This window comes from Lates calcarifer, linkage group LG21 (genome assembly GCF_001640805.2).
Source record: "Lates calcarifer isolate ASB-BC8 linkage group LG21, TLL_Latcal_v3, whole genome shotgun sequence".
In the NCBI taxonomy this organism is placed as follows: Eukaryota; Metazoa; Chordata; class Actinopteri; family Centropomidae; genus Lates; species Lates calcarifer.
This window is the reverse complement of record NC_066853.1, coordinates 1,005,323-1,027,041: the sequence shown is the minus strand read 5'-3', so window position 1 is coordinate 1,027,041 and position 21,719 is coordinate 1,005,323. Positions and strand designations below refer to the sequence as shown.

The following is a 21,719-nucleotide window of genomic DNA, read 5'->3' as shown; positions in this document are numbered from 1 at the left end:
TCAGACTTAATAAACCAGCGTTAAGCTTTGATTAATTACAGCGTTGTCATTGGTTACCAGGCGGACCAGCATCCTGCAGCAGACTCACACCTCCTCCTCCTCCTCCTCCTCCTCCTCCTCAGTGAATGCCGGTCAGAATAAGCAGGTCACCAGTCAGACTTCACAAAAACCATCTGAGCACCAACGTTAACTGAAGTTCAGTAGAACAGAGGGTTCTACTGACTTTTAACAGAACAAAGAACTCATTGACCTTCGATGGAACGACGGCATCAGCCGACTTTCTAACAAAGACGTCCATTGACCTGCACACGTTGTTAGAAGAAAGACTTCTGCTGACTTTGACTTTTCTCAGTATTAAAGGAGCAGTTCACCTACTTCACACAAGTGATTGTTGTTTTTACAGCTGCAGCCTTTAAAGGTAAAATACGTAACTTTGCTGCATTTAAATGTCCATAAACAACAGGAGCTATGTTATAGAATTTATTAAATCATCTCAAAATGATGAAGGGATTTTAGCCGTCAGCTAAGCTAACGTTAGCAGCAGCGGCTCGGCTTCACCAAACTGCATCAGAGAAACAGATTAAGATGAAACTGTTTTTAATCAGCTGCTGTTTGTTTCACAGAGGAGGAGAATCCAGCTCCTGAACCATCGACACTGAAGGAACCTGAACCAGGAGGAGCTGAAAACACCTCCCATGATCCCACACTGCTTCATGACGTCATTAAACTACAGAGACCAGCAGAAACTACAAACTGAGTCTGTGGTTTTATGGGAAACTCAGACTGAAGACGATGACTCAGATGGATTCAGGAAGTCCTGATCTGGAGTCTGCCTTATTCCTGATTTCATTCCCATGCCGGCGGCGGCAGCATGTCCACGTGTGTGTGTGTGTGTGTGTGTGTGTGTTACTCACAGATGCAGATTCCATGTGAGGCGTCGAGGATGAACCCCGCCCTACACACACAGCTATAGCTCCCCCTGGTGTTCACACAGATCCCGTTCTCACACAGCCCCGGCTGGAGGCACTCATTCACATCTACACACATTTACACACACCACACACACACACACACACACACACACACACACCACACACACACAGCAGACTGAGTAAGAAAACCTGAGCGGTCTTACTTTAGGACGATCTGTGATTTAAATGAAGCAGGAAATGAAATATTCTTTGTTTTGTCCTTTTTACTGTGAAGAGACAAATAAAGACGAGTTTCTCCAGAAAACGTTAAAACTGATATGAAAAGAAAACAAGAAATTAAAAACTCATTCATTCACAATAACACACACACACATGCATGTGGACGTATGAACTGACGAGGACACTCCAGTGTTGTAGTGCTCGAGTCCTGTCCTGATTTCCAGGACTCGTGACTTGGACTCGAGCGTTCACTGCACTCAGTTTCTGTGTAACAGGCTGTAAGACTCGGTTCTATTGGTGCTGTGTTCAGCAGGTCACAGAGCAGATTCAGTAACAGTTGGTGCTAAGACTCGGACTCGAGACTCGACCTGGATTCAAGGTTTAGTGACTTGACTACAACACTGGGACACACACTCTCAACAGGAGCTCAGACAGAAGTGGAGCTGAAAGACAGATGAAACAGCTACAGAGACGTCTCCTATCAGAGAGGTAATATTAAATCTATATCAAACAATCATCATCATTGATCAGACGTTCAAACACACTGATTCCACCTGCACAGTAACTCGAGGACACTCCAAGCTGCTGGAATCAAACCACCAACCTGCTCCTCCACCTGAGCCACGGTCACCTGACCGTCTCTCTGTGACCTCTGACCTACTGACCGTATGTGTGCGTGTGTGTGTTAAACTCACCGACACACTGCGTTCCATTGGCTCGTTCAAAACCAGCAGGACAGCTGCTGTTGCTCTGACCTGATGACGATCAATAACTGATTATTGTGGAATAACGACCCGATCACACAGCAAACAGTTACACACAGCTGACGATGACAAAGACAAAGAGAGCAGAAAGTGATTTGTACGAGGACTCAGCACAGATAACACATCTGATGTGGATCCAGAGATGCAGGTTTAGTTCCAGGATTTAAACATAAATGTGAGTCTGGACAGATTTATGATCTCAGTGCTACAGTCTGATCCACTGTAAATATCTGTGTCTGCTGGCTGCATTCCCTCCTGTCTTATACACACACTGGGAGAACATTCAGATGAATTAATTTCATTTATACTGGAAACATGTTGAAATAATGGCTGAGATTTTCTCTGAATTTAAAAAAGAAAGACTGTGACTCAGTGAGTTATTAATAATCACTGCTGATCACATCAGCTCCACCTCCACCAGCTGTTAGTTTTCAGAGCTACAGTGAGTATCAGCAGCAGCAGAGATACTGCACTCTGATACCACACAGCACTCGGTAATGTTTGTTACATCTGACGTCCAGCTTCACTGAGGCTGCAGTTCTGTGTCCAGTGACGTCTGAACAGATCTGATTCTTATCGAATGAAGACAAAGAAAGTTTGATGCCAGCGGGTGCTAACGTTAGCCAGCTAACCTAGCTAACGTTAGCAGGTCCCCTGATGTCAGCTCTGGGTTTTACAGGGTGTTTCTTGCTCTGAGCCACATCTTCAGCTGTCTTCTGTGCTGAGGTGAATAAAGCAGGTGTTAGCTGTCTTCACCCAGCTAAGGTGGAAACAGACGACTGTAGCTAGCACAGAAAAGAACTGACAACTGAGACATGAAGCAAGAAACACCCAGTAAAACCCTGAGCTCATACCAGGGGCACCTGCTAGGTTAGCTAGGTTAGCTGGCTAACGTTAGCACCCGCTGCTTTCTTTTTCATCTGAAACCTGTAACTGATCAGCTCAGTCGTTTCCTCTCGTCTTCCTCGTCCCAGTGAAAACAGTAGAGTGACTCTGAACAGATTCTGGACTCAGATCTGATGTGTTCAGACGCAGCACTGCAGCATCTGGGAAACAGAGACTCAGAGAAGTTACGAGTTAACGAGCGGATCAAAGACGTTCACGGTTTGTTAGAAGGATCATCACATTAATATTTTGTGTTGCTCCTTTAAACACAGATTTAATAAAACCTGCCTCTCCCTCTGTTCATTTCTTAGACACTTAAACACAAATAGCAGAAATAATCCAGCTGGCAGCACACAGCTGTGTGTGTGTGTGTGTGTGTGTTTCCTACACTACTCTCTGTCTCTGAGGCTTTTAAAGGTGTATTGCGTCATTCTTTCTGATTTGACAGACTGACGTGAAGTTGGTCGCCAGCGAGTGAGCTAACTCAACACCCCCCCCCGTGTCTGTGTGTGTGTGTGTGTGTGTGCACACGTGCAGATGTTCAGAGTGTGTGTGTGTGTGTGTGTGTTGAAGGCCTACAGTCCCACAGAGCTGCATTCCTTTACTGTTACTCAGCTCTCTACACAAACATGGAAGCATCATTACTGACTGACTCTGTGTGTGTGTGATAGTGTCAGTTTGTTATATAAGCAACTGGTGGTGGAATATTTCCAGAATATTTCAGTCATAAAGTATCAGACTCTCACAGAGAGACAGAGAAAATATTCCTGTGTTGAACGTTGGCAGTGCTCTGTTGTTTTTGGTCAAATCCCTCAGCGTCAGGATCAGAGGTATTTTTGGAAAATGGCGTCAGGAGCTTTGATGCTGTTCAGGAACACGACTGTTAAACACTTTATTTCAGTCTCAGCAGCTGATTGGACGTCGGTAACCTCCCGTCAAACAGGAAGTGGATGGGACCTCAGCGCGGTCGTCGATCAGTTCAGTTTGAAGCTCATCTATAACAGTGTTGCTCTGGAACAGTCAGAGGCCCTTTAGTGAATCCTCCGTTTGTTTTTTTCTGCTCAGCATCGACATGTGGAAGTCTTCACCCGCAGAGTTGAGCTGGGATCATTTGCAGCAGTTCTTTAAAGAGGCATCAGTCATGGATGAGCTCCTTCGTGTCATGTTGTGGTTCTTCACGTCGTTTCTCATGTGTTTGGGTGTAAATGATTGACGGGGACAAAGAGTTCACCAAACACCAAACTGACGGCCCGGCTGCAGAGACGAGGCTTCACCTCGGCCTCGCTCACGCTGGGCTGAACCCAGCTCACCCTGATGCTGAGGCAGGATCTGGTCCAGGTCCAAGCTGCAGTCCAAACCCAGGTCTATCAGTAGAGGGTGACGTGGGAGTGGAGTTTCACTCCCGTCCCGTCGGTTTATACGATCGACACGGAGGCTACGCCATCACCTGGATGATAACTGTGCGCTGTGGTTTGTTAGCGTCCAGGTCCACGGCAGGACAGGACAGGTCTGACAACACTGAAGTTAGTGCACAGCAGTAAAGACAGAAGACGACTGAGGAGACTGTTCAACCACTGAACTGACTGGTTCAGGCTACAGCACCGAGTTTAAGGCCGTTAGTCCCGTCCCACACGCTCCCCTGGACTTTTATTCCAGCCGAGATGAGCAGTGAGATCATTTCCTGTCCTGAGGGAATCTCACAGGAGTCACATGACCCACAGAATTCTCCAATAACATCGTCCTCTGGTCGACACAGTGACGTTAAAGATGCCCTGAACACGTCATGTGATTATAACACAGAAACACAGAGGGGAGCCTGAACAGGTGCTCAGTGTAACACCTGATCTCCACTGGATACAAACACGACATCACTGCAAAGGATGTCAGTTTACAGAGTGTGTGTGTGTGTGTGTGTGTGTGTACCTGTGTTTTCAGGACAGAGGACACAGTCGGTGATTCCCCAGCCCTTCCCGATCCCTCTGCAGCACATTTCCTTACTCCTCAGTCCAGGCAGAGGAGAGCTGCACTACACACACACACACACACACACACACACACACACACACTTCCTGTTAATACACTAATCAAACAGACAGTGACCTTTGACCTTTGACCACCACAGTGTCATTTGGGCCAAGTGTGAAGAGACTCCCTCGAGGCGTTCTGAGATATCGTGATCACGAGGCAGAGAAATGTGTTTCCAGAGGTCACAGTGACGTCGACCTTTGACCTCTGACACCAGTTTCTCATCAGTTCATCAGAGTCCAGCTGAATGTTTGTGTAATAAAATTCCTCATATATCGAGTTCACAAGGACGAGAACCTTTCGCCGGCTATCGATGAAGCAAGGCGACAGAGCGACGGAGCGGCTGCTGACAGAGGTCAGAGGTCGTCAGCAGTGTGGACGCCGTCACAGCAGCAGATCTGCGTTTTATTATCAGCGTGAAATACGGCCGCGGAGGGATTTCCTATCAGAAAGCAGAGAAGTGCGAACACGGCGCGTCTCTCTGCAGCCAGAGAGCTAATGTGAACCAGAGAGAGTCCTCGGTTACAACTCATTACAGGATCAGAAACCATAAATCACTGCTGCATTCTCACCACCAGAAACACAATCATTCCTCAAAGAACAAATGTTCAAACCTCATTTCAAAGACATCTGCACAAAACTGCCTGATTCATAAATATTCAAAATGTGGATTCTTGTTGACGTTCACCAGGAAACAGTTTCTGCTTGAAGACAGGGCTGCGTGTGATCCTGATGAAACTGTGTTTAATGTCTCACCTGTCCGTCTTTGACCTCTCTGAAGCAGTACTTGAACCCGGAGTGTTGGGTGTACGTGCCGTCCCCTCTCACCGTCTGGGCCTGAACCCCCCAACCTGCAGGAGCCGGAGCCCCCGCAGACCCCGAGGAGGAGGAGGAGGAGGAGGAGGAGGAGGAGGAGGAGGAGGAGGAGGAGGAGGGGTGAGTCCGCAGGGTGGGGCTGAATCCAGACACCTGGATATGGAGGAGAGAAAGTGCTCAGAAACACCGTCGTCTGTGGCACAGACAGAACGTTTCCTGGTCTGAACCAGGAAGTGTGTCTCTCTGTTCTTCTTATTTTCATTCAGGCTGAACAAGTCTAAGTCCCAAATGTGTGTATCCTGTCTGTGTGTTCAGATGTGACTGAGTTATGAGTCTGAGACGCCCCATCAGCCAATCAGAGGGAGCGGTACAGTTCTCACCTTCACCACCTGGTGGATCTTCACGCTGGCCTCAGGGGGGTGCTGCACTCTGACCTTCACCATGGACGGACCAGGAGCTGCACACACACACACACACACACACACAGCAGTCAGACTTCCTTTATAACTCATCAGCTTCAGCCTCCAGGTTTACTCAGACTCACCTCCGGACCTCGCCGCCTCCTGGTTCTGTCCCAGCGGCAGGAGGAACTCTGACTGGGTCAGCTCCTGATTGGCTGCCATGGGGGAGAGGAGTGCGGGCTTGACGATCTCGTTGGTGGAGGACGGCGAGGCGGCGGCGGCAGCGGAGCGGGGCGCGGCGGCAGACGTGGGGGCGACAGGGATCTGGCAGAACTTTCCGGTGAAGTTTGGAGGACAGAGACAGCGATCCTTCTGCAGACAGACGCCTCCGTTCTTACAGAGCAGAGGACAGAGGACTGCAGGGAAACAACACAAACTACAGTTACCTTCAGCTTATTAATCTTTGTGTCAGACCACGTCGCAGCCTCAGTGGAGCATCTGAGGATCTGCCCACTGATACTGTCTCTGCTGCAGAACTGTTTGCATCTGTCCAAGATGTTGTAGTGTTCACGTCCACACCCTTTCAAGTGTGTGTGTGTGTGTGTGTTTATACTACAACTGTTTCTAATGGAACATGTTACACTCACGCAGATGTTGCACATGTGTGTGTTATAGTGTAAACACAGTGACCTAATTCTTACTGGACTGAGGGGTTTTGGGGGTACAGTGTGTTCAGGAAGTATTCAGACCCCCTTCCTCAGCAATCTATCCCATAATGATCAGGCAGTGGGTGACTGAAGGCGTCAGGTTGAGATCTGCAGCTGGTTAAAGCAGCTTTATTTAACTATTTAAACTCTGTGATGGTTCAGTGTAACAGGGAGAACAGAGCCTCAGTCTGATCACCTGTTGTTTCTCTGTAACTGTGGTTCTTCAGGTTCCATCTCCCTCTGACTGACTGAGAGTCAGCAGATTAAACTGCTGGAATCAGACCAGAGAGTTCAGAGAGAAGCTGAACTGGAGATCAGTGAAAAACCAGAGCTCATCTCTGAGATCCAGGAAACTGGGACAAAGATCAACAGTTCAGAGACAGAGTTTGTTGTGTTTGTGTGAAAATAAATTTGACACTAATGTGCATCAGTATTATAAAATAAAAATAAGAGCCACTTAAAGCATCAGTTTACATTCAGACCAGTCAGTAACAGGCTCCATCACACACACAGCTCCGCGTCCAACACTAACACACATCCATCACATTTAGAGTCGTTTCACAACACCGGGTCCTGACTGAGGTCAGGTGATGAGTGGGGCTGTGGCCCGGGCGCCAACAGAACCAGCCAGCCACTTCCTCCTTCCTGTTTGAGCTGCTCCAACAGGATGTTGGTGTATTGTTACCCGGCGTTCGGCTAATGAGACGATAACACTCTGAGGTCTCTGCAGCAGGAAGGAAACCTGCAGCTTTAAAACCAGGTTCTCTTCATACACACACACAGTTATAGTGACGTCTGTCTGTGTGACGGGGTTTTTACACACAGGCTCAGATTAACTGTGATGCTGTGAAGCTGTGTGTGTGATTTACACTCTGCTGTGATCACAGGGTTGTTGGAATGTTTACTGAAAACACTCTTCAAACCATCTGGATGAGAACAAGCTCCATCTGCTGCAAAATAAAAAGCTGTTTCCCAGGTTAATCTCTTTCTCTTCAGGAGCCTGCAGAGCAAATGTTATCTGACCTGAGAACAGGTGTAAACAAAGAACAGAAACGCTGCACATCTCCAGGTAAACTCACTCCAACACGTCATCACACTGTTGTTGACATGGAACAGGTACGAACATCAGCACAGGACATCCAGGTGGCTCAAGTGTCTTTGGCTTTAACATGAGCAGTGACCTGTTAAATGATCTAAATGAATTACAGATGAACAGCAGGTGGAGCAGCCTCAACATGTAAACCACTGACAGGTGAAGTGATTATCTGTTATAACAGCACCTGTCAGGACGGCTCACTGATGCTCATTGCTCAGTGCTCTCAGTATGGATTCATATCCCATGTTACATGTTACTAACTCAGTATCTTGTCTTTCCTGTAGTATTGTGCTCTTCCGTCTCTGTCTCCTCTTCTGTCTCTTTCTGCAGTATTTCTGCCTCTGGAGCTGTAGAGTCTGATCTGTGATGACAAGTCTCCTGCTGCTCCTACAAGCTCCACTCAACACCTGCTGCTACAGTATTAGTCCTACTTCTGGTTTCTGCCTCTTCAGGGAAGTGTTTCCTCTCCACTGTCACCAGTGCAGACGTTCATTTTTCTGACCTTGCTGGAAAAATCCTGATTATTTAATCATCAGTGCTGTTGAATGAGTTTTTACTGGTATCTGAGGATCTGCCCACTGATACTGTCTCTGCTGCAGAACTGTTTGCATCTGATGCAGATGTTGTAGTGTTCACGTCCACACCCTTTCAAGTGTGTGTGTGTGTGTGTGTGTGTGTGAGAGATCTCTGCATGTGAAATATTTGTTTATTCAACAAGTATTACACACACACGCCTGCAGATGTTGCACATGTGTGTGTGTGTGTTTCGGTGTAAACACAGTGACCTAATTATTATCGTGGACATCGCCCTGCAGATGGACTGCATCAGGAGGTTTTTGGAGGTAACTGGGACAAAAGACATGACAAAAACAGATGGAGAAAAAGGGGCGTGTGGAGGAATAAACAAGGAGAGACTGAAGAGATGAAATGATGTAAACACATGAAGTGACAGAGAGTAAACAGGAAGAAACAAATCAAACTCTCAGGAATGAGTTGATGAAAGTGTAATGATTGATCAGACTGAATCACTCCGCTCTCTGACATCAGGTGTTTTGGTCTCCTCCTCCTCCGGAGGGAAAGCTCTGGCTCATCAGCTGCTAAACGCTCCACTGTGTGTCTCTGCTGCAGACACAGTTAGAGACAGTTCCAAATGATTGACAGAGGCAAACAGTGCAGTATTGATCCAGGGGACAACTGTCCAGGTCAGATAACAACATGATGGATAGGATTATAGAGTAAAACATCTCTATATATCCCTGGTTTTTCTCCTCTTAGTGGGAGTGCTTCGTGGTAGAGACATATAGAGATGAAAAACATGAGAAAATACAGGCCGCCGGGTTAAACAAGTGTTAATCAGGAGTCAGAACACAGGTAACAGACAGTGACTCAAACATTCATTTTACTGTATGCTGGATATTTTGGCTTCACTTTTGTACAGTGGGAGGAAGTGGAGAAGCATCATCCATCTTTTTATTCAGCCACTGGCCCAGGATTTGGGTTTGGATTCATGAGTTCACGTACTTTTGGACAAATAGTCAGCAGAGAATGAAAAATGACAGAGTAATGGATAGAGGAGGAAAGAGGGGAGATGGAGGTCATGATGGAAAGAATGAGCAGCAAAGAGGAAAAGAACAGGAGAAACAAAAAAGAAAGAGGGAGATGGTGAGAGGAAGAGGTTCAGATGTCCTGTTAAACTGTGCTCATCACTGAGTCATTTCACGGTGGAAACAACACAAACTGCTGGAATTTCCACTCGAATGGAGACGAAATCCATCATCTGCCTGTTTCTGGTTTCAAACATTACAGAGCCTCGCTGGGTTTCCAACCCCCAACACACACACACACACACACACACACACACACACACAGATGCAGCAGGTAAAGGTGAGACAGGATGTGCGATGGAGGACCAGCTGTTTGGTTGACCTTTTGACCCCATGATGTCATCACCTCCTCCCTCCCCCTCTGCAGTGTGTGTGAGGGTTACATTAATGATAAATGAAAGCCATATGTCATCGGTGTTTCTGCCCCCCTCTCGTTCCTCTCTCTTTGTCTCTCTACTCAACTTTCCACACAAATTATCCAGAGCATCAGCATTAATGTACGTTTACACTCCGCCTGTTAAACTAGGACACAGAGAACAAAGGGATGTATTCTTACTGTGTTTTCAATCTGTGTATGCACACACCTTTAGCAGAGTCGCTACATTAGCCAGACGTGCTATACCATCAGTCTTCAGGTGAGTTGTACTGTACGTGTCTATGGACAGTTTTTATTGGAATAAACACAGACTAACTAACAGATGGAGGCAGTGTTCATCTATATCTCTCTACCAGACTCCATAGAGAAAAACAGGGATTTAACCAGGAGCTGCTGGAATACCACTGCCTCCATCTGTTAGTGTGTCTGTGTTACTGTGGTGACTCTCAGTGGAGGAAGAAGTAATCAGATACTTTACTGCAGTAAAAGTACCACACAGTAACACAGACAGCTCCAGTGTTCTGCTCTTTAAAATCCCTGTTTTTGTCAATGGAGTCTGGTAGTGATATATAGAGATGTTTCTGGTTAAAGTAAAAGCTTAATAAAGCTGTGTCTCTGTAGGAATCCGATCCATAACGTTGTCAGACACTTAGAATAACAACCTGAGCCGAGGATTTCTGTCCCTATCGATCATTTACAGCCAAGAACATGGGAAAATAATGAAAACTGTATAAAAACGACTGAACCCAGAGAGAGATCAGAGTGAAGGATGGACTTGGAAACAGGAAAATAAAGCACCCTTCAGTTTAAACCAAAGAACTAATTCTGTAAAGAGTGAAGAGTGCAGCGGAGACCTGCTGCCAGCAGGAATGATTTACCACACACTGACCTGGAGTCAGTTCAGACTACACAACTATTCCCTGGCTCTGTTTCAGACTGAACTCTGCCATCAAAGACCGAGGCTGCAGGTCACATGACACAGCTGGAGCAGCTTCACACATGTAGGTTGAGCTCAGACATTTACTGCAGCACTTCATCTCTCTGTGGGGGGGGGGGGGGGGGGGTCAGGTGAGGCGGTGCCAGTCCATTTGTTGGAAACTGTGTCAGGCTGGATTTAAAGCTGCTGAGGGTTTTTAGCCAATAAGATCTGTCATCTTCACAGGTTTAATGGGACAGAACTGACTTTCATTTTCCACTCCTGATTTTTTTCCTACAGACACTGAAACCCTCACAGACGGCCCAGAATGCAGTGGGGCATCGCTGACCTCCACTGGTTAAACATGGCCGCCAGAGTCAAACTCCAGCATCACCATCCCTGCAACACCAGGTGTTCTCAGTCCAGACTGTTCTGGTCTGTGGTTCCCTGATGGAGAACCAGCTCAGCTCAGGAGCAGGAGCGCCTCCTCTCCTGACTCCTCTAACACACTGTATTGATAAGCATCTGATTATTGATTGGACCGGGATCAGGTGAGTTCAGACAGCTGAACAAAAACACAGCAGCTGCACAGGAGGAGAGGCTGGATGTTTAGAGTGAAGGTAAAGTTGAACTTACAGACTCTGAATCCTGGTCCATGGGAGCTGTCTCTCCTTCCTCCTCCTCCTCCTCCTCCTCCTGCCCCCTCACTGTTGCTGCTGTACAGCGTGGTCATGTTGCCTCTCTCGCAGTAGTTGACACAGCGGTCCTGGCTGCAGCGCACCTTGCAGATGGTCGGCGTGAACATCACCTGGATCCTCTCCAGCCCTCCTCCTCCTCCTCCTCCTCCTCCTCCTGTGGCTGTCTGTCCATCAGCTGGCAGAGGAGAGAAGAAGAAGGTGACGAAGGACAGAAAACAGCAGAGCCGTGGCTGCAGCATGTCGAGCGTTGCAGTCAGAGTTTCTGAGTGTGTTGCATCGTCTGAACTCCCAAACCTCTCCCCTCTCTCTCTGCTCTGACTCTACCTCACTCGTCCTCCCCCCTCTCTCTCTCTTTCTGACTCTGTGGTCGAGCGAAAGCGAGTGTCGCAGGAAAAAAGGAGGGAAGGAAGGAAGAAGAAAACGACCAGACGCTTCCCTCCTCTCTCTCTCTCGCTCTGTTTTTCCCTAAACACTCCTGAGTGTGAGCGAGCGAGCAACAGTGACTGAGCAGAGAGAGAGAGAGAGAGAGAGAGAGAGAGGAGAGAGAGAGGAGAGAGAGAGAGAGAGGGGAGAGAGAGAGAGAGAGAGAGAGAGAGAGAGAGAGAGAGAGAGAGAGAGAGGGGTAGAGAGATAATTGAAAGCAGTGTGCAGGACTGGGCTCAGCTCCAAACTAAATGTTTAGCAGGGATCTGGTCCATCAGTCCACACTGAGAGAGAGAGAGAGACTTAGTATGTGAATCTCTCTCTCTCTTTCTCTCCTTCACTCCTCCACACTTTTCTTCTTTTTTTATTGCCGTCTTTCTGGTATGAACAGAGACAATCTATCTGCGCTCAGTTTCATAACAGACTCCAGGACATTAAGAGGATGTCAGGCTGATGATGCAACCCTGGTTTAGGTTTCAGGGGGTTGAAATATGTTAAAGCTAAAAGTATCTGCAGAGAGAAGCTGAACCAACGCTGTGCTCCGTGTCTTTTATTAATCATGCATGCTGAGCTAACTTATCAGCTCTGTCCAGTTCCACAGTAAAAAAGCTTCATGCTCAAAATCAGTGTTTTCTGGCTGTTAGCGGAGCTGCTGCTAACGTTAGCTCAGCTTGTCTTCAGGGTCAGGTTCCTTCAGTGTTGATGGTTCAGGAGCTGAATTGTCCACAACAAACAGAGCAGCTGATTAAAACCATAAAACTCTGAATAAAACTGCTTCTCTGTGACGCTCTCTGTGGAGAGCAGCTGGTTTAAGGTCAGAGTTACAACGTTAGAAAAAAGAGATGTGACTCGAATCAGTGAGAAAGTAGTCGACTGAAAATGTTTTAATGTTCTGTAGTTACAATATGAGCCTGAATATCAGCATCACAAATGGAAACTGAGTTTTTAGCCTTTAATTATTCACATTTGGTAAAATGAATGAAGCCGATTGATCTGTGATCAGCTCCTGTTGTCAGTGTATCTGTGGACGTTCAGACACCTGTCACTGGATCACTGTGATACAGAGGAAAACTTAAAAACAGCAGGATTCTGAATGGAGTTCTGCTGTGAGGAGCCTTTTCTCTGTGATTTGTCTGTGAGTGAGTTTATTGATGGCTGAACAGGAGCAGGTTAAATCACTGTGACTGAACTGGTTCCTGTTTTCCTGTGGGACCCCAGGAACAGACCCTCCTCAGGGGCCCCACAGCAGCACAGAGGGCCGAGGTGCTGAGGTGGAAAGAGAGGCTGGTTGTTTCTGCTGCTGTTTGTCTATGAGCTCATGTCCTGACACACACACACACACACACATAAACACAGTGAGGCAGTGAAGCAGAACAACAATAAACATGAACAGTGGAACAAAGTAGAAACACTGTGAGCTCATTATTACGACAACATTACACACACTACTCCACCTGCAGCTAACCCACACACTGAGGACCAACACACTGGACCAGGAGGTTTCATCCCGAATGCAACAGAGCTGCAGAAGTGTGGCGATATTTCCAGCACCTGGTTCCAGAAGTTAAAGTCCAGTTCATTTCTCCCACTGTTACATGACTCAGAGCTGGATCAGCATGAGACTCTGCTGCTGAATCATCAGCACTACTGAGTCTGGGACTAAAAACTATGACTCCCAAAGGTGCATTTCAGCTTCAGATTGGTTAACGTGCTGCAAGGATTACAACAACCAGCAGCTTAAATTCATTCATTCTTTGGGATTCTGGGTCAATTTAATTAATGACAAAGTGTTTCAGATTCACACCTCTGACTGGCCAGAGGCTCATGGGTATTGTAGTATTCAGACACATCCTTATAACTGACTCAGACTGTTATTCTAAGTGTCTGACAGCATTATGGATATGATTCCTACAGACACAGCTTATTATTAAAGAGGAAGATCCTTTTTTTCTCAAACAGACAAAACTCCATTGACAAAAACAGGAATTTGAGACAGGAGTAACACAGACACACTAACAGATGGAGGCAGTGGTATTCCAGCAGCTCCTGGTTAAATCCCAGCAACAAATGTAAAGATTTCTGAGTGCACGCCTCACAGTGTAACGTGGTCTCATTTCCATCTGTTAATCCCTCCATCTTAAACTTCATTCATTCAGTGAATGTTCTCCAGTCAGCTCTCTGCATAGCTGGACAATAACAGGAACTGTTGGTCTAATCACAGTGATCAGGGCTGAGCTATGAGACTGTATGAACAGCCACTTTATCTCTCTCACACACACACACACACACACATTAAAAACCAGGCATTCCAGCTCCATTAAATCACCTTCAGCTTGTTTTTGGACCAAGATGGAAAGAAAAAATAACGACTCCAACAATGTATGTCTGACAGACATGACCTGTGTGTATAGTTTATCTCTCAGCACCACCGTATCAGCCACACACCAGTTATTAAACTAAATAATGAGCTGTGTGTTGAGGTATGTGTGTTCACTACACTGTCAGCTCGTGTTAACATGTCCAAACACGACACGGTTTGATTATAATGTCTGCTCTCATGTCTTTAACCCGACCACTGCAAGACAAACACATTACACACAGTAAATAAACACACTGTCACACTGAGGTTTGGTCATGATGGACGGCTGCGAGAGTCTTAAATTAAAAAAAGAAAACACAATTCTACTCATTTCAACTTAATGTGATATGATTTGGACTTAATTTTATTTCTATCCTGATAAACTTTTCTGTTTTGATCTTTTCCTGACAGAACAGGATAAAAACAGAGCTAAACTCTAGCTAGTGAAAAGCTAGCATTTTATTTATTCATTGGAGTTTCTAGTCAAACTTAATTGTCTAATAGAAACAGTTTATAAACTGAGGCCTCTATGACACAGTGAACTGTTTTGTATTTAGTTTAAACTGTGATAACTGTTAGCTAGTGAACCACGGCTAATGTTAGCATGCTAAAGTCATACCTCAGTCAAAACTGAACACATAGAGATGAAATATATATTTAGAAATTCAGTGACTCTCTGAGGATAGCGTCATCTCTAACGTCCAATAAATCAAAAAGAAGTCATAGAAAAGACGCTCCCTACAGCTGCAGAACTTGCCTGAGAATCCTCCTGTTTTTAAGTTTTCTTCTGTCACAGTGATCCAGTGAGTCGTCTGTACATTCATGTGTAAACTGCAAACAGGTGCTGCTAATAGATAATTCAGCTTAATTAACTTTCCAACAGTCAAATAAAAAGAGGGAAAAAGTGGGATTTCAGGTTGTAGTCCACAGCGTGACTCACTGAATTCACAGGAACATTACAGCTACTTACTGTTTCTTATGAAAGTTATAATAATATAATTACATACTGATATTTAAACTCACATTATACACTGGAGAGTTGATCTATAAAGCATCATTAATGAGTGATTAACCATTTTAACTGACCTGTGGGTGCAGTGATGTGGACGGTGTACTGTCCCTTCTGAGTGTGGAAACTCTTCACACTGGTCTTTACTGAGGATGAGATGGAGGAGTTAGAAAGAGAGGAAGAGGAGGTCACAGTGCGAAGTTTCTTCCTCTCCTTCTCAATGTGTTTCATCAGCAGGGCGGCCATCTTGTCTCCTCTCCCTCCCCGGGACAGCGTCTTCCTCAGCAGCAGGGCCTGAGCCTCCCTCAGACTGTCACAGACACACAAACACACACACACGTAGCTGAATATGAGACCGTCAGGACAATGACAGAGACACAAATCAGACACTAAATAAACAGGCTAAATACTCTAAATGTGGCCTGTTAGCTCTGTAAGATCAAAATGTGCCATGTGAGAGCAGAGAGATCAACAGGTTATCAACATAAAAACAGAGAAATTTGTCCTGTCGCTGTTTGAGTGCACTGTGACTGATGTGATCTGAGCGTTGGTGGGAATGTTTCTAAATTCATGTGGGAGAGTTATCTTCCTGTAAATGTCAGTGTTTCTGGGACTCATTCTGTCTGAGAGCGTGATTTAAAAAGGCCTTAAATAGTGTGAGGAGAAGCAGTCCAGACCTGCAGCTGATAACTGAGAGACGCCGTGCAGTCTGACGCAGCTTCACTCTCTTTACTTTCCTGCTGTGTGTCTGAACTCAAACGTCACTCGCTCTTTATCGCTTCTTATGCAAAGACGAGGTGGACGGTGCAGACTAAACTACCAGGCTACAAGAAGTCTGTCTGAGGACACTACACTACCCAGAATCCCTCCAGACTCTTCTCCCTGTGGTCTGAGTCTTCCCACAGTCTGTCCTGACCCTGGCTCTGACCCCTGACCTCCTCGACCTTTGACCTCTGACTCAGGGTGAGGTGGATTGTTAACACTGAGGAGATTCTGGTTCTCACACTGACGCAGCTCAGACTCCTCTAACGTCCTCTCAGAGACGACGACCTTTGTTGACCTTTGCTGGAAAACCAGCTTTGCTCTCTGGTGCTGATCTCCAGAGGGTCACACAGCTTTTATATCCTCACGTCTTTGCTTCAGCAGTTCACAAACATTCAAGGTTTAAAGCCAAAAAACTGTCACAGTGGTTCAGATGGGACAAAACCCAGCTGCTGGGCTGTGAACACCAGGCGACCAGATCACCACACAGACCAAACAGAAATTAGACACATTTTATAACAAACAGCAGTTCAAAGGTCATGGCTGTGACGGACACCGTGCCATCATCCACCTCTGATGTTTCACTGTTTTCATTTGCTTTAATTGCAGCTCGTTAGAGGAAGCAGCAGGTTTAAAGTCTGGACTAACTGTCTGCTGGGACCATGTATCAAACACACCCTCTAATGTCATGTGGATTCAAGAGGGAAGTTTTGTGTGTTAAATATTATTTAAATAAAACCTGGAATGTTTGTCTTTTTGATTGTTTTTATTTAAAATAGTTTGTATTATTATTATTTACAGAACAGAACAGATTCATTTGCAGCGTTTCCTGCAGCCTGCAGTGTTTACAGTATTTTCAGCTGAAGAGCTCCACCTAGTGTCTGCACAGATAACTGCACCAACTCTCAGGAGGAGGAGGAGAAAAGAATGAGAAGACGTTTCATCCTCTGGTTTCATCACTGTGCTCCAAGTATTGATTATAGCCGATATGATGTTAGTGCCCTGTCTGTCTTCTTCTCTCCCTCTTTTCTTGAACGTAGATTTGTGTTCTCGTGTTGTCATCATAATTTTATTTTCTAGATTAAATGATATCATTTCAACTTTTAGTAGAAAGCAGACTAAAGAAATACAGAACAAAAATGATCAGTGGATTAACTGATTAAACTCAACATCCCTGGGCTTTTGACTGTGGGTTAACTCAGGGAATAATGATGAACGATCAATCGATTTGATTGATAATGAAGATAAGTGTTGGTTGCAGCTGTGCAGTTCTGCTATGATGGAGTAATCAGATTGTACCTGATGGTTTACTGAGTGTTTAACACATGGAAATAACATGGCAACACACAGTGTAACAAGTGTAAAGTTAAATAATTCAGAGGAGTAATCTTACCTCAGCGACTGCTTCTTTGCTCCTCCAGTCTTCACCTCCTTCTTCTTCTCCTCCCTCCTCCTCATCTCTCCAGCATCCACAGTTTTCCCTGGTCTTTGGTCCTGTACTTTAGGTCCTGGATCAAACTGAGCCTTTGAGCTCCTGGAGGATCCTTCACTGTCGTCTAACCTGGACCTTAAACTAGTTTTCACATTCAGTCTCTCCTCTACATTAGACCCAGATTTAGACTCTCCTTTCTCTACTGTCGGCCTCAAACTCGACTCCAGATTTGGGATTAGAGAGGCTGTTAATCTTCCTGCTGAACTTTCTTCAGCCTCTAAATTCTGGTTTTTTGTCTGAGACCCTGGAGCTACTTGTTCTTTTATCTCAGTCTCTGAGTTTGACTCTACCTCAGGTTCTGAATCAGACTTCAGGTTTGGAGTTTTTCCTGTGATCTCTGCTGCCCCCTCTTGGTCTTCGGTGTCTCCTGTCCGGGGCTGGAGGTCGTTGAACTCGGGTGTGGGTTTCATCTTCACCTCTTCATTTTTCAGAGAAGCTTGGTTCTCCTCCTGCTCTGGAACCCTTTTCTGAAAACCTTCAGTTTTGAGTCCAAGTGTAGCATCCTCCTCTTTGTGGGTTTCAGCTGGAGCAGAGGATGGATTCAGGTCTGAGGCTCCGGGTTTGGGTCTGGGGATCACCTTTGTTATCCTGGTAGCTCGGGTGGAGGCAGGTGGAGGTGAAACAGCAGCAGGACCAGAGCGAGCTGTGATGACATGGCTCTGAGCAGGTCTGGTGTTTCTCTGAGGGGTGACGGACGGTGGTGGAGGGGTGTGGAGGGGGGTGACGGTCGGGTGGGTGGAGGTCAGAGGCCGTCCGGGCAGAGAAAACGTCACCGTGGAAAACTCGCAGCGAGAACCGCGGAAACCTCGTCTGCAAACACAGCGGTTAGAGTGACGGCACAACGCTCCGTTATGGCAAGGAGGGAAACACCTGGCTGCAGGAGGAGACGAGGAGAGGAGAGGACAAGAGGAGAGGAGACGAGGAGAGAGGAGGAATATCATTAAATATCATGTGAAACTTGCACAAAAAGACTCTTTTTGACTGTGGAGTTTTATCATTCAGGAGAGCTGATGAAAAACAAACTCACCAGTGTTTGGACAAGAAGACAGAGAGACAGACAGGTCCACTGTCTCTCTGTCTCTCTGTCTGTCCGTCCTCTATACAGCTCTATACTGCTGTTTGTTGTGCTGTGTGTTTGTGTGTTTCCAGACATTTCTCCAGTTTTCTTCAATCAGCACAATGTGACCAAACAGTAAAGCTTTACCCTGCAGGCTCTGAGCCCACTGGGACTTAGAGGGGTATTTGTGTGTGTGTAAGCCTCCAGACAGAGAGGGTAAATCTGTTTCCATTCACGAGTTTCTGTAGGACATTCACAGCCGAATAATCCCGACCTCACAGAAACCACTGGGATCTGTATGTGCGCAGCAGCTCCGTCTCCTATACCCTACATTTACATTCTACATATTTACAGCAGCGAGCAGTTTTGGAGGTCATTCTGTTCTAAAATAACCTAGCGGGTCATACACTAATCAGAAGGTCGGTGGTTCGATTCCCTGCTCCTCCTGGCCTGGAGTGCAAGCACTCGCTATTAAAACAAGTTTCAGCAGCAGACTGACTGATGAAGCTAACATTACATTAGCTAGCAACAATATAAGTGATTTATTTTAAAAAACTTTTGCCCCAAACATTTCCTTAAGAAAACGGCTCTATTATTAACATCTGAAGGGAACTTTCTAGCCATACGACATTGGCGTTAGCTAGCTAACATTTAATGCCAACATGCTAACCGTTAGCTAGCACGGCGTCCTTAACGTCTGACGTTGACATAGTTAGCATTAGCGTTAGCATCAGTGTTACTTACCATGAGCATACCAGTTAATCACCTGTTTGCCCCGTTAATAAAGTCGTCATTAACTTTTATCTGTCTAAAGCTATGTTTGGGTCGACGACAATTTTATCTTCTCAACTGTAGGAGCGCGGAAGATTCATTTGCTAGGAGGTGGGCTGCTAACATCTGGGAACAGCGGGTCAGTTTTCCCGGGCCCTGGATCACGGAAGGAGCCATAAGAGTCCTCTAACCGTTAAATGATCTGATGGAATAATTTGTCAAAAATACATATATGCGCTAACCTTATATAGTATTTGTAAGTACATAAAAAAATCTTGTTATTTTTATCTTGCTACTTTTCTTGTCATACTGGTCGAGAACAATTTCACCTGCCCTCCCTATGATGTAACAAATGGTTTGGTCCATCACGTTCATGTGCTTTGACAAGGAGGCAAAATGGCGGCAGAAGTGCAAGTTTATATGGACAGTTTAAAAACATTAAAGTCTGGAATAATTAAGGAGTGAATGCGTTTTCGACGCTGATTAGTTTAGTGATATCAGTTGTCTGTAGTTCTCTAATACACGAGAATAATTTACAAATGAAAACAGTTTTTATAAAATATAAATCACAATAACAGGTTGCCTTATAATTCATATGTCAGACTGTACTTGAGTCCAGTAAGTGATGGAGGATAAATCCAGTCCTGGTTCTGTGCAAACATATAAGAAATATAAGACTTCATCAGTCTGATTTAGGTACATTAAGTGTGTGTTTTTTTTAGATTAAATGTCCTTTTGCTGCTGATGTCCTTCCTCTGCAGCTCTACAGTGAAACACTGTCCAGGTAAACAAGGGTTTCATGATAAAAGATTTGAACTTTGAAAGACACCTGACCTGTTGGTTTGTTTTAAAGATCGATTTCAAAAACCTGTTCTTTATCTAGCTCCAGCAGATAAAATCAGCCAGCTACAGTCCATTTCACTATCAGGTCTGAACCTGCTCTGCATGTGGATTAAATCAACGTCACCATAAAGAACAGAACCACTGCAAATCCCTGAAGACTCACTGAGCGTCTCATAAATCCAGCTCTGCGTGTGGATCCACACTTTGAACGGAGTCGTAAAGCTGAGAGGTGATGTCAGGTATAAACTCTGTGGTTCAGGCTGTCAGTATCTGGACAGGTACGCTCATCCAGCACGTCCACTCTGAGATAGAACAACAGATAATACAGTAAAGTCCTCAGCTTTAGCATGGAGCTAACTCTCTGAGAGAACACACAGGTTTCCCTCTGCAGGTAACTCTCATTACTTTAAGGACGCTCCTCACAGAAAGCCTTCTGCTATGTAACATCTCTAAATACTACAGTACCCATGAGCCTCAGTGACCGTTGCTATGGAGACAACTCCATCCAGAGCAGTGGCATCTTCAAATATCTGAATGATTAAAACCAAAGTCAGAGCCTGAAGCTCTCTGATTGGACGGTGCTTACAGCAGTGCACTCTGGGACTTGTAGTTAGCTTCTCTCTTACGGAACACAATGCTTTTTAACTTCAGATGATTAAAACTAAAAACACAGACAGGACTGAGGTTCTGTGTTGGACTCATCTGGACCATCTGGTTCCTGAGCTCCAACAGCAGTTTTCTGTTAGAGGAACTTTAATATCTGCAGCAGGAAACTGCAGCTGCGCCAGTGTTTTACTGCAACATGACAACTGATAAATGACACAAGACACATGCTGAAAGTGTGTTCAGATGTAAAAGCTGCAGCAGAGCCAGGTGCAGCTGCTGAAAGAAAACACAGAGAATCTGAGTCTGCAGGGACACTGTGGCTAAACACTGCAGCTTTACTCACGTTTGGTGCATCTCCTGGTTTTAGGCGACAAAGTCCATCCGACACAACACCGACCTCCACAGACATGAGGGCTGCAGACACACACACACAGAGAGAGAGAGAGAGAGAGAGAGAGAGAGCTTTAACACTAATAAGCTGAAACATTTTTTCACAAAGCACTTTTCAGTCAGATGTCAGTCAGACTTTTCGTCACTACCAGACTCCATAGAGAAAAACAGGGATTTAACCAGGAGCTGCTGGAATACCACTGCCTCCATCTGTTAGTGTGTCTGTGTTACTGTGTGGTACTTTTACTGCAGTAAAGTATCTGATTACTTCTTCCTCCACTGAAAGTCACACAGTAACACAGACACACTAACAGATGGAGGCAGTGGTATTCCAGCAGCTCCTGGTTAAATCCACTGTTTTTCTCTATGGAGTCTGGTAGAGATACATTGTGATGTTTCTGGTTAAACTAAAAGGATCTGATCTGTTTTCCATGCAGAAATATCAGAGATGATGGGCGTGATGTTTTGAGATCAAGTCGCCCTCACTGCCACACCTGGTCAGGTGCAGAAACACCTGCAGTAAACGTCATGAGAAGCTCTGATGGAGGCTTTTTCAGCCTCTCGATGA

General features: G+C 45.6%; 1 protein-coding gene across 1 annotated transcript in view; it reads right to left on the bottom strand.

Moving 5' to 3' along the window:
- The window catches only part of LOC108892718 (latent-transforming growth factor beta-binding protein 4), a 41,873-nt gene that overhangs the window by 16,891 nt on the left and 3,263 nt on the right, over nt 1-21,719 (bottom strand). The window contains 10 exon segments of the mRNA XM_018690421.2: nt 915-1,037; nt 1,847-1,906; nt 4,724-4,826; nt 5,582-5,794; nt 6,022-6,098; nt 6,186-6,458; nt 11,378-11,614; nt 15,308-15,540; nt 17,386-18,358; nt 21,105-21,175. Of these exon segments, the coding sequence (XP_018545937.2) occupies nt 915-1,037; nt 1,847-1,906; nt 4,724-4,826; nt 5,582-5,794; nt 6,022-6,098; nt 6,186-6,458; nt 11,378-11,614; nt 15,308-15,540; nt 17,386-18,358; nt 21,105-21,175 (2,363 nt within the window).